Here is a 13663-nt window from a genome sequence, read left to right as displayed (position 1 = left end):
AGGGAGACAGCGCAGTCAAAGCTTCGAATAGAGAAAGGGAGAGAGCTCAAAGAATGAGAGAGGATGCTGTTGCAGATCAGCAGAGGATGAGAGGAGCCGTAATGGTGATTTGGGGATTTTAGGAATTAGGATTTGGGTAAAAAAAACTTAAAAAGTGCTTTATATTTTTAAGGGAAATTATCGTTAATATACTCATATTTTAAGAAAATTGAAAAAAAAATCCGAACTTTTCAAAACCTCGTCCACATTTTTTTTTCACGAATTTTGGTTTTTTTTGGACGAAACTATCTTTTACAGTCTTTGTACCGTAAAAAGCATTACGGTATTAAGAGTACTGTAATGAGCATTATGATATTAAGAGTACCGTAATGAGCATTACGAATTGTTAGTACCATAATGTATTTTAAATGTTTTACGGTCATAAAAAAACTGTAATGGAGTTGAATATCGTTACGGTACTAAGAGTATTGTAATGTTCTTTTTGGTGTGGAGATGTTTCATGACATCGTTGCTTGAAAGAAGTGTTCATCTTAGGGGTATCTTCATGGAGGCATCGTAGAGAGAGTAGCGATTAGTCCTTTTGCACCAACAATTCTACATTTTCTCTACCAACACTGTACAATTCTACCTTTTCTCTTCAGATTCTCGGAATCATTGCCCACTCGTGCACTAATATGAAGAATCAGTTGCAAACCAATGTAGAAACATCAACCAACAAAATAAGTTTTCAGATGAAGCATTATAGGACTGTTCAAGAGGGTAAAAATCAAATTCAACTGGCTCACCACATCTATGAGAGTTTCAACGAGAGCGAGGCTATTGATGATGACATTGCCCATCTCCCTTGTCACCTCAGACACATAACCAAGAGCTCTAAGCCCAATGCACCTGGGGAAGACTTGCAAATACTCATAATTGACGGTCTCGCTCCCACCTTCAAAGCTTGGATTCCACAAAGGTTCAGAAGCTTGGGCCATTTTCACAAACTCATCCATTGCTGTCAATGCGAGCTCTGCAAGCATCGATCTCTTGGGATTCCTTGCACTTCCCATCACATTTAGCTGCGGACAAGTGATGAAATCAGCACCTTGGGGCAACGAAGCATATGTATAATTGTTGGAGTAAAAGGACCCACCCCTACTCTCTCTTTAAGAGGCCTCCATGAAGACACCTCTCGCATGAGCACTTCTTTCAAGCAACGATGCCATGGAACATCTCCACCTGAGCATTACGGTACTCTTAGTACCGTAATGATATTCAACTCCACTCCGATTTTCTTATGACCGTAAAACATTTAAAGAGCATTACGGTACGAACAATATCGTAATGCTCATTACGGTACGTTTAATACCAAAATGCTTTTTACGGTACAAAAACTACCGTAAAGGGAAATTTCTTCTAAAAAAAGTTAAAATTCGTGAAAAATGGTGTGGGTGAGTTTTTGGAAAGTTGGGTTTTTTTTTTTTTTCAAATTTTTTTAAAATATGGGTATATTAGCGATAATTTCTCTATTTTTAACGTAATAATACTTAAGATGATAACTTTGTATAATAACTTCAGGTATGAGACATGTATTATAACTTGGGGTATTATACTTAATAACTTTGGGTATACTATATTTAGCATAACGACTTCGGGTCCCGAATCCAAATTGGGTGGGTCCAATATTACCCAGACCCATACCCGAAAATTTTCGGGTTATACCCGGGTCCATTGCCACCCCTAACTAGGATGACAGATTGCATATGCAAAATTTGGGTTCTGAAAACACCAAGTTCAAGCTCATCTTTGACTAAGAGTTGCCGAATTTCAACCCCTGCTTCTTGGAAAAATTTTGATATTGTCTCCAAGAATAATAGTGAAGATTGCACCCCATCATGCTTGTTCAAGTAGATATCAATTCAAATATAGGGTTCACGTACATTTGAGGTCTTCTTCAATAATCCATCTTAGATATAGATTCCAGACTTAGATTTTACAAGATTCAACCACCAAGATCATGAATAGTATAAATTGTATTATAAGGCTTAATTTTGTTTTTGGACCATTCATTTTAAATCGTCTCATATTACCAAATCTGCACTATTTAGAATTCATAGTTCTAAGCAGAAATACCTCTAGAGTGGCTTAGTATGTGTTTTAGATCCTAAATCCATCTCTAAGATAGATATTTGGGAAAGGACTGTATTTAAATACCACCATTTATCTTGAACAAAAGGAAAATGGTCTCTTTGTAGACAATCCCTTTTCTTATTAAGAAAGATAGACTTGTCTGCTGAAGGATCAAGTTTGCTCTATAAACCCCTAACTCCAAACAGGTGCTTGGTGGAGTTAATTATATTTCTTTCGAGAGTTTTACCTTTACCATACGAATTAAATAACCAGAACTACAAATAGGGTTTTAAAATCAATATTTTAGAAGGGCTCTAATCTAGTTATAACTTTTCAAATTTAAGTTCTCTAAGTGACAAAAAATTTGGAATAATATATAATGAGGCCATTTATCTTTGGTATAAGGTGGTTACAATTAATCATGACCATTGGATGTGAAATTAGATGGATGCATTTATTCCATTGACCAAGCTCAAACTTCAAAATAAACTTTTTCAGACTTCGTGACATACCCAAGCTATCAAATTTCACATAAGATGTTTATTTATTTATTTTGGCCTCGTATCAGAGGTAAATGGTCTTATTTATACAATCCCAACAAATTTAAAAAAGGTTATGAGGTGCATGTTGGTAAAACATCTAGACCTTTAAGAGCAGTTGATGGTCAAATTCTGTTAAATTTTATTTCTCTCATTTGATAACAAAAATCTGTTGAATGCTACTCGAGATAGATACGTAAAACTCCCTCTTTTACGCCTACCCGCATGTAGGAGGGAGGACCGTTAGATGATCAAGAATTGACTGTGGTTGATTGTTAATCATTTTTGTAGAAATTCAATGTATAAAGGAAAAGGTTTATACAAGGGTGATGTCCTAAACAATCAAAGATGCACCTCAAAAATTCACTATAAGAGGTTGTTTTGATGCCAAAAATCCTCAAATAGATCATCTTAATCTCACGATGTATGGACATGAGAAAAAATGAATTTCAAGTCTTGGAAATAGTGCATCTTATAATGCATTTTCTGGACCGTTGCTTTTCATGATTTTCAAGTATTCATAGATTTGCTCGATCCACACTGTTTTTGAAGCTTTAAATTTTATAGTTAGAGACGAAAACATATTTTCAGGCTAACACAAAGATTTTCAGTATTGAAATAATATCTCTAGACATTATTCGAATGAGTGCCTTACTTTGATTGCTTAGGACCTCAGCCTTATACAAACTACATAGAGCCGAGGCTCTAAACAATCAAATTAGAGCCTACCTCAAAAATTTCACTAGAAGAGGTTGTTTTGATGTCCAAATATCCTCATATTGATCATCTCAACATCAAGATGCATGGACATGAGAAAAAAATGGATTTCAAGTTAAATAGCGTATTTTGTAACGTATTTTTGGACTGTCAATTTTCAAGATTTTCAAAGTTTCATAGATCTATCAATCTACACTATTTTTGAAGCTTTAAACGTTATAAATACAGATGAAAATATATTTTAAGGCTGTCACAATAATTTTCAGTATTGAAACTGCATTTCTTGATACTATTTGAAGGTAGGCTCTAATTTGATTGTTTAGAGTCTAGGCACTATACAAACCGCCTATATAAAAAGTTTATAGAGTTGAGGTTCTAAACCATCAGAACCCACCTCAAAAATTTCGAATGTTTTGATGCTGAAATATCTTCATTATCTCGACATCAATATACATGGCCATGAGAAAAATATGGATTTCAAAAGATTTAAACTAGTCCTTTTATACATGCACGTTTTGTGTGTGCTTCAAGTTAAACAGAGGAGATGGAAAATGGCTTCTCTCCTCCTTTTCCCACCGTTCGCAATCACCCACCGCTCTTCTCAACCACAACACCACCACCACTCCACCTCTCAGTAACAAGCCCAAAGGCCTCCAATGGAGACCAATACCTCAGCTCTAATGGAGGCCAAACCAAAATCAAAAGAAGAGTGAGAATTTGGGATTGTCTTGTTCCTTTAGAACAGCAACGAGTGAGGGAGTACAAGGCTTTGGCTAGCTCTGCCCTCTTCTCGTGGGCGGCTGGCAATGTTGGGCACAAAGGGCAAAGGTTGGCAGCAGTTGGCCCAGGGTTTGCAGTACTCCTCGGGTGGCCTACGGCTTGCTTCGGGGCAATGCTTCACCACAATAATCTGGGTTTGAATTCTTTGGATTCAGAGAGAGAGGTGATGAGTTCTTTGGTGGGATCAGCTTGCGTTGGGCTTGTCGTCGCAAACCTTGCGGCTCTCTGAATGTACCTGGGCTGGGCCTATATCGGCAACCGCCTGCTCAGTGCCACAGTGGAGTGTAATCTCTCTCTTTTTCTCTCTCTCTGATAGACACATTATTCCCATGATGTGAGCTTCTTCTGGTGATGTATGATGCTTCTCTCTCTTGGGATTGTTTCTCTCTAGTGTGTAGATTTTTTTTTGTTTATCAAACTTAACTATTCTTTCATGGTTTCTAGCATGTTGGGTTTTTTGTGATGGCATAGGGACTCTCCCATTGTTTGCATCATGTGGAATTGTGGACTTTCCTAATTCTATTTCTCGATGGAATGCAATTTGAACTTCATATTCACTCTATCCTCCCCCCTTTCTTTTCCTTGACTCCTCCTTTCCATGTGTCTTTGAAGTGTATTGTTTCTGCTAACATGTAAACTTTCTCCTCTTGGTTTTCTCTCTGTACTGTAGATTGTGATTCCTCCTTTTTATCAGTTTCTTGATATAAGTTTATGTTCATGATTGTTGATTTGGGACTTCCTTTGTTGCAGATGAGGAAACAGCGTGATACGATGAGCAGGTACAAACTTTATTATTTGGGAAATTTATGAAAATGCCCATAAGAGATTAAGTATATAACATTGTAGCCACTTGTAACTATTCCTCTTAAGATCATGTATATATATATATATATATTAAAGCCAAAGCCAAACAACTACCTTGTTTAGTAATTGCCCATCCAAAAGCTTTTACAATTATTGAAACATATGCTTCAGAACTCGGTTATCGCGGAATCCTCAAACAAAGGTTTCAACCTACTGAAAAAGAAAAATGGTAAGGTACACTTCAGGGATTTGAAGCCCTGCACAACAAAATTATTCAACTATAAAAAAGGAAATCCTTTCAATAATAAAATGTGTTACAAAATTTGAAAGCGATATTTTGAATCAAGAATACTTGATAAGGGTAGATTGTAAGGCTGCCAAAGACATTTTGGAAAAAGATGATAAAAATATAGCATCTAAGTAGATATTTTCCAGATGGAAAGCCATTCTTTCTCACTTTGATTTTACTATAGAATATATAAAAAGGGAGTCATACTCCCTGCATGACTTTTTGGCTCGTGAGTTTTTACAATGATACTTGAAGAAAGATGGAAGCCAATGCTTGTAGTAGTAACAACTTTATTAGACCTTCTCCTAAAAATAAGGAGGTAAATGAAAAAACTGAAAGTTCTAAAAATAGAACACCTTATATTGGAAAATCATTATTACCAATAATCGTTATTGAAAAAGAATATGCTCTAAAAGAGCCAAATCAAGTGGCAGAAGCTTATCTTATAGATAACATGCACCCTGAAACAGGGTACAAAACTCGAGTGGCAGTTACTTATTTCCTGTTTCACATTCAATGGGAAAATAGCACTGGCGAATTACTCTTTGTGCGTTCATGCTCAACCACGACTTAGGGTTCCACAGGATCAGGCGTACTGTCACTTACGACTTTAATAGTTTACTTATTTTGGAAAGGCCAAAATTTTAGGAATAAAACTAGATAGTGTAATTTGGCTCCGATACCATTAATTCCAGAGTTTTAATTTATTTCTAGAGTTTAATAACTCAATAAAATTACTCCTAAAAACAATAATATGACAACAAGCATGCAACAAAATAGTAATGAAATAGACAAGTTAAAAATTATTACATAAGAGACTCTTATAGTTCTGATACAAACTACAAACTTTACTTGCATAACCAAACACATACATTTCACAGATGCAAAAGCTAGTAAATAGCTTCAGTTGTTCAAGAATGTAGTCTGGAACTTCCTTCAAGAAGCAATCACACATGTACAATACTTTAATTACAGGGTTTTCTCACATACAAGACTCTCAAAAGTTACTAGATGAGATACTGGAATTAGAAACTTAGAACTAGAGACTAATACCAAACTTGCAGAAAGAAAAATTCCTAAAATTTTCGATGCTTGAGAATAAGGCTTTCCTCCCTATTTATAGACAATAGATCGAACTTCAAAATTTTATTTTGGAGTTCGGAGGATGATGTGACTCAACAATCTTCAATTATTGTCCTTGCTATAGTAACCTTGTCGACACTACAGTGACCTTCAATTATTGTCCTTACTATAGTAACCTTGCCAACACTTTAGTGCTTTTAATTATTGTACTTGCTACAGTGGTCTTGTCATGTCTTCTACATAAATTGCTACAGTTTTTCCCTTGTCGGTGGAGAGTATCGTCATGCGTATGTCATTTTATTGGGCCTTCGTGTCCTGGATTTTTTGGAGTCGGGTCAGCCCATTAAGGATTTCTGATGGGAGTGAGTACTCCATATGAGTCATCTCCATTGTCTTCAGCATGGTCTTCAGTATGGTCTTCCTCCTTGTCTTTTGAGGAGGATATGGACATATCGTCTAGCTCTTCATCGTTTAGAGCTAATAATATTTGTCTTTTGATTTCCTTATTGGATAATTCTGGATTATGTTCTTTTAAGAGCTTAAGGTAGTCTTCAATCTTCTTAGGATGTGGGATTTCCCTATTAGCTTGTTTAAGCTTTTCTATTGTTATATTATGTGGTTAGAGATAATTATCATTGAAAGAATCCCACCATTTTATCATAATTCTCCTTTCCAAATAAGGAAGATAGTTCAATTCATTATTATTATGGGTTATGAAATATTCCCATCTTAGGATCCAGGGGATCTCATAGATTGCTGTAAAATGCATGCATAAGTCCACATCATTTATTCCTCTATTAGAGGCCTGGAAGAGCTCATATGATTCTATTAAGTCTTCTGGGTAGATATCTGGAGTAGGACCCCACATCAATATCCACCTTTTAAACCATTGGGAAAATACACTTATTTTAGTATTTAATCTAAATTGTATAAACTAACTATGTGTCCTCATAGAATTTTGGAATAATAGGACTGCATCCTATGCTTTTCTGTGGTCATAGTAATTATAAGCCTTGACTTTTAAGGCTCTTGATAGGTATTTATGCCCCAGGGAATCAAGACCCCATTATTTGAATGTAATGATCGTTAAGATTTGAAAATTTGAATATCCAATAATTTGACTATTCTAATTGTAATGCAAAATTCTTATTGACTCTGTTTCAGTCAATATTTTTCATAATACTCTCGAGTTTTGTACCCTGTTTCAGGGTGCATGTTATCTATAAGATAAGCTTCTGCCACTTGATTTGGCTCGTTTAGAGCATATTCTTTTTCAATAACGATTATTGGTAATAATGCTTTTTCAATATAGGGTGTTCTATTTTTAGAACTTTCAGTTTTTTCATTTACCTCCTTATTTTTAGGAGAAGGTCTATTAAAGCTGCTATTACTAGAGGCATTGGCTTCTATCTTTCTTCGAGTATCCTTGTAAAAACTCACGGGTCAAAAAGTCAGGCATGGAGTTTGACTCCCCTTTTATATATTCTATAGTAAATCATGTCACATGACTTTAAACTTATGACCACGGTCCATGCTGCATGACCCTAAACTGTACAGCCATAGTCCTTGTCACATGACTCAAAATTGTACGACGATGGTCCAAACTATAAGACCTTAAACTACAGCAGAGGTCGAGTTGCACGACCTCAAACTACAAAGTCCTTGTCACATGACTTTAAACTTATGACCATGGTCCAAATGTGTGACCTTAAACTAATGTGCATGTCTTGACCGCTTGATGTTGAAAGGCTTAACATTCATGGTCCAAACTAACCATAAACTGTAGCGGAGGTTTAGTTGCACGACCACAAACTATATGGTTCTAGTTGTATGACTTTAAACTGCATAGTCATGGTTCGAGCTACAATACCCTAAAACTGTAACGTGCCGTAGTCCATACGCATAACTCCAACTAGACCCCTAGTGGAGTTAGACGTATGCAAGGGTGGCACTCACCTCGTCATCTTCAAAGAGTTGAGGCCATTCTTACCCCTTCAACCCACGGTGAGGTTCATCTATGCTCTGGCCTGTCAGAGTTCCATGCACATCGATATTCATTATCCCGTGGAGTCACACTGGCCCTCCTAATTCCTAGTGGAGCCTCTCCCATTTACTACTCCTTGTAGGGCCACCACCTTCATCTACATCTCTTCGCATGTGTATAGCCTTTACTATCTTTATCACCAGGGAGTCAAATTGCTATCCACATACCTATCCCCCATGCAGCCCTACTGACATAGTGATTCGTACTCGATCCATGTTGCATGACCCTAAACTGCATAGCCATGGTCCAAACTATATGACCTTGAACGATAGCGGAGGTCTAGTTGCACGACCTAAACTGCACGGTCTTGGTTGCATGACCTAAAACTGCATAACGACGGTCCAAGCTTTATGACCTTAAACCACGGTGCGCATCCGGGACACATGACGTTAAACTGCTTTGCTCAGGTCTAGGAGGCGTGACCTTAAAACATGCCCCCGTTAACCGCACACCCCTTTCACGTGTATTTTCATGCACGCTTTCCCTAACAGGCCCATTTGTGTGCGCATACCCTCTTCTTCTCCCCAACGAGCCTACTTAGGCGTACACATCCTTTACGTGCATCTCCACGCACGTCTTCCCTAGCCGGACCATTCATGTGCATGGGCCACCTTCATCATCTTTCATCATCCCCCAGTGAGTCTTACCCATGCTCACCAAATGGCAAGCCATCTTGGCACCCATATTCACCGTCAGCTAGTGGGTCACCACCTTTCACCTACCATCCAATCAACTCTCCACATGCAACTTCATGCCATCCTCCCAAGTGAGTCAAAGTCAGCACTAGACTCACTCTGTGGTCTTTACAGACTTTCATTCCTTAATGCTACGGTCCAGTTGTATGACTCAAAACTTTAGTGTGCATCCTGACCACATGACGTTAAAAGGCATTGCACAGGTCTCGAAGGCACGACCCTAAAACACACCTGGACAAGGGAACACCATGAGTAAAAATGGCGGGCATGCGTGATCACGAAACCATGAGTAAGAGTTCCATGGAAAGAAAAATCTAGGCACGGTAAAAACCCCAAAAGGGCACCGTGAGTAAAAACGAATAAAAAGGGTGGATATGGCCACAGGTCATGGGTCAAAGAGCCCAAAAATAATAGAAGTTGGTGAAAAATGTCTTCACGACACCACTTCTTCTGTTAAAGTGAAAACACGTGAAAGGGCGCTTGGAACAACAAAGCAGGTTAATGCACTTCCACAGCCTCAGCCGACTCCCCAGTTTCATGGGCCACCAGGGAGTGAGAGCCTCATAAGATCTCCCTGGTTTCATGGCTCATCAAGGAGGGAGAGCCTCATAAGATCTTCCCGGTTTCATGGCTCATCAAGGAGTGAGAACCTCGTAAGATCTCCCTAGTTTCATGGCTCATTAGGGAGTGAGAACCTCATTAGATCTCTACAGTTTCATAGCTCATCAGGGAGTGAGAGCCTCATAAGATCTTCTCGATTTCATGGCTCATCAAGGAGTGAGAGTCTCATAAGATCTCCTCGATTTCATGGCTCATCAAGGAGTGAGAGCCTCATAAGATCTCCTCGATTTCATGGCTCATCAGATTGAGAGCCTCATAAGATCTCCCTGGTTTTATAGCTTATCAAGGAGTGAAAGCCTCATAAGATCTCCCTAGTTTCATGGCTCATCAGACAGTGAGAGTCTCATAAGATCTCCTCAGATTCATGGCTCATCAGGGAGTGAGAGCCACATAAGATCTCCCCAGTTTCATGGCTCATTAAAGAGTGAGAGCCTCATACGATATCCCCGATTTCTTTGCTCATCAAGGAATGAAAGCCTCATAAGATCTCCCTAGTTTCATGGCTCATCAGAGAGTGAGAGCCTCATAAGATCTCCCAAATTTCATGGCTCATCAGGGAGTGAGAGCCTCATAAGATCTCCCAGGTTTCATGGCTCATCAGGAAGTTGGAACCTCATAAGATCTCTCCGGCTTTGCTAAGAGCCATCACGAAGGCAAGAAACTGACGAAGGCAGGGTCTAACCTGCCACAGGCTTCAGGGTAGTAGCCTACATGGGACCAGACTTTTGGGTTGGGTCAGAAGCCCCCAACTGGACCCCGCTAGACGGGACCTACTAGAGATACCTTGAGCATCAAAAGCAAACCTAGTTTAGCAACAAACAACATCAATCAAAGTTTTGTAGCATTTAGCCTTCAAAAAGGGCCTGGTTCTGTACGAGGAGGTATTGACAAAGGCCTCATGCTCCAGAACCACAAATAGTCTCTTGATGGTATGGACTCTACAAAGATCCCTCAAACTTCCTAAATAATTACACTTCTTAATTCTCTCCAAGCATAACAATCGGTGGGGCATACTATTGGAAGGTATTTTTCTTCAACATAGGGCCCTGCTCAATATAGGTCTAGCAAGTAGTAAAAATTCGGATAGTCTCATACAGCCCCAAAACTAGGCAAAATCTTCATGAGGTATCTCAAGAGTCTACTGTCAAATTTTGTCACATTTTGACATGTCTAAGTAGTGTAGACTGACAAACAGTTCCGACAGAATTGGCCTCTAGCACCTTGAAAATGGACCCCTATAACTAGAGCTACATCTTCAGAATCCCAAATTATTGTGGGACCACCACCATTGGATCTGATACAGTTGAAAACCCTCAAGGGTCAAGTTTCAGTTCAAACTGACATTCCAAGAATTAGTTATACGCGAAAGAGTGAAACATGCAAAGCCGCAGGCTATTCCCGTGCGGCCACCCTGCAACACTACACCATTGAAGGGACAGTTACGACTAGTGACTTTCGATGCTCATATCTCACTTATCCTAAGTCAGATTGTGCTCAAATTTGGTGAGAATGTTACGAGCGTTTCAATATATGGCACATCCCTTGAGGATACCCGAGTTCGAAGAAAAGCTAGAGAGAAGTTACTGATCCATGAAGAAAAGTGCAAGAAATTCAACAGCGTTGTGCCTCGCTCGAATGGCCAAATCACGCCACTCGAGAGCCCGATTGACGTGAGACCAATTCTATTACGGGTGTAAGGTCTTGAGCCATCTTTGACCCGAACCCCGTACATGATTAACAGTCGGATTCTGCACACGAAGCTGATGAACAGACTGCAAATTCCTTCGTCGAAATCCTTGATTCCGGCCAAAATTCCAAACTCGCAAAATCTTCGTTCGGCCACGGAATCGAGCTACGTTTGGTGCCCCATGATCATAGTGGCATGCTAAGTGTGATTTAGCGAAGAAAACATAGAAAAACGTCAAGGAACAAACACACTATCAATCCAAAGTTTCAAGATCCAGTCAAATTTCAAGCCATATGATCGTGCACCAAAAACATGATCCGTGGCTCGAAGTTGGTGTCAAATCGATCGTCGTGCTAAGGCCTACAAGAAAACAATCATCTTATGATCAACCTGGCATCAGATCAACCCCAGATCAGCCATGCAAGATCACGCAAGTCTTAGAGCAACACAAGGACTGTTTTGAAGTTCCACGACTTGTTAGGAAGGGGTAAATCTATCATTTTACAACCTATTTTCTAAATTTCTTTTAATTCAATTTAATCTTAATTTTCAGCAATTATTAATTTGGATCATCCACCCATGTTTGGGGCATACTTCTATATATATGTATCATCATTGTACGTAAAAAAAGAAGAGGCAAAGGCATATGCACACAAGAGAGAGTTTTCACATAATACAAGTTTCTCTTTCTTACCATTGTGATGTCACGTTTGAGAGAGACAGTGAGGTGAGAGAAATCTTTTGATCGGTACACCTAAGGTTGAGGTAAACCTTCTCTCTCTTCCTTTTCTTTTCTTCTCTCTCTCTTCTCCCCTCTGTTCTCCCTCTTCTTCATCTGCGTTTCTTGCAAAGGTCATGCATGGTAGTGGCAATGTCATGCATTCCTCTCCCTTGGTCCCACAGGTTGTGCATGGCGATGGAAGCACCATGCATGAGTCCCCCTCCCCTTCTATTCGTTTGTCTATTTCTTCTAATGAAGTTTATAGACGACGCTGCCTATCGCCGCCCACAGACGTAGCTATGACGTCTCGACGAAGAACCCTGACGGTGAAGCTTGTAGCCGCCTGCAAGGGTCTACCTCTACTGCACGTCTAGCGAAGACGACGATACCTATCGTCGCCCGCTAGAGGCTTTTGAAACACTTATTGCCGCCCGCTAGAGGCTTTGACAGCACATAGCGACGTATGTGATCCTCCTCTGCATGCCCGATGCTCGTTGTTGTTCCCCCTATGTCCCACTCCTATCGTCGTGTGATCCAGGAGAAGCTATCGTCGTGTGCCTCGTCAGGAGCTAGAACCGTCTCATTGCATTGTCCACCGCGATGCCTATTGATGGCCAAACTTCCGCTTCTTTTTTCCATCTCGTTCTGTCCTCTTCACCTCTTTCTCCTCTCACTTGATTGAGGGTAGACCTAGCCTATAACCGACCTGTCGATCTCAGTTTCGATTAGTATTGTCGTCGTGCTGGTCCTGAGAACCATGCCCCTCTTGCTACCACTCCGAGTCGGTAATTTCTGGTTGTCATGCTAGTCTCACCCCCACGTCAAGCTCTCTTCTCTTTTCTATCTTTCACTAAACGTTATACTTCATCGCCTTCTCATGTGAACGTGCATTTCCTTAAGATAAGGGTGGGTCCCTTCGACCCACTTGTCTTACAAATTAACCATAGAAGTATTGTCCAGAAACAATAAGAGGACTACAGGTCAAGGGAGGCAATTTTGAACCAGCTTAAGCAGTTGTGGGGTATTCTTCGTGATCTAAGAGGACACCGACGCGAGCCTACCCGATTAAGTCCCGGACCAACCTAAAATTCCTCTTTTATTGGTTGGTATACTTACCCTTGCCCTTGCCCTTGTGCAAATTTTCGAGAGAGCGATCTCAAATCTCGGGTTCACCAGAAACCGGAGACACGTGTCGTCTGATCACCTAGATTTAGAGGGCGAGATCGAGGCACCTAACCATTGTACTATAGTTTTAGGGTCATACAGCTAGACCATAGCTATGCAGTTTTAAAGTCATGCAGCTAGGACCATGCTGTTTATTGTTGTGCAACTAGACCTCTGCTACAGTTTAAGGTCATATAGTTTAGACCTGGTGCTGAGCCTTTTAACATCATGCAGCTAGGACATGTACTATAGTTTTAGGGTCATACTGCTAGACCAAAGTTATGCAGTTTTGAAGTCATTCAACTTGGACCATGCAGTTTAGAGTCATGCATCTAGACCATTGTGTGGGTCGCCATGTAGGTGGAGCTCCATGGGGAATAGGTATGTAGATGGCAATCCAATTCCCT

General features: G+C 39.9%; 1 protein-coding gene across 1 annotated transcript; it reads left to right on the top strand.

The window, feature by feature from the left end:
* Positions 1 to 3912: 3912 nt before the first annotated feature.
* On the top strand, positions 3913 to 4377 carry LOC18430414 (hypothetical protein). Its single transcript, XM_020664997.1, has one exon. It carries the CDS (start codon positions 3913 to 3915, stop codon positions 4375 to 4377), a length of 465 nt encoding a protein of 154 aa, XP_020520656.1.
* The last annotated feature ends 9286 nt before the right edge of the window (positions 4378 to 13663 follow it).

Source organism: Amborella trichopoda, chromosome 9 (assembly GCF_054954075.1).
Source record: "Amborella trichopoda isolate Santa Cruz 75 chromosome 9, AtrichopodaSantaCruz75HAP2 v2.0, whole genome shotgun sequence".
In the NCBI taxonomy this organism is placed as follows: domain Eukaryota; kingdom Viridiplantae; phylum Streptophyta; class Magnoliopsida; order Amborellales; family Amborellaceae; genus Amborella; species Amborella trichopoda.
Note: the sequence above shows the minus strand (reverse complement) of the source record. Positions and strands in the feature narration are given on the sequence as shown.

Excerpts from the sequence above, each read along its gene's own strand:
- LOC18430414 (XM_020664997.1), top strand. The coding sequence starts at position 3,913 with ATGGAAAATGGCTTCTCTCCTCCTTTTCCCACCGTTCGCAATCACCCA.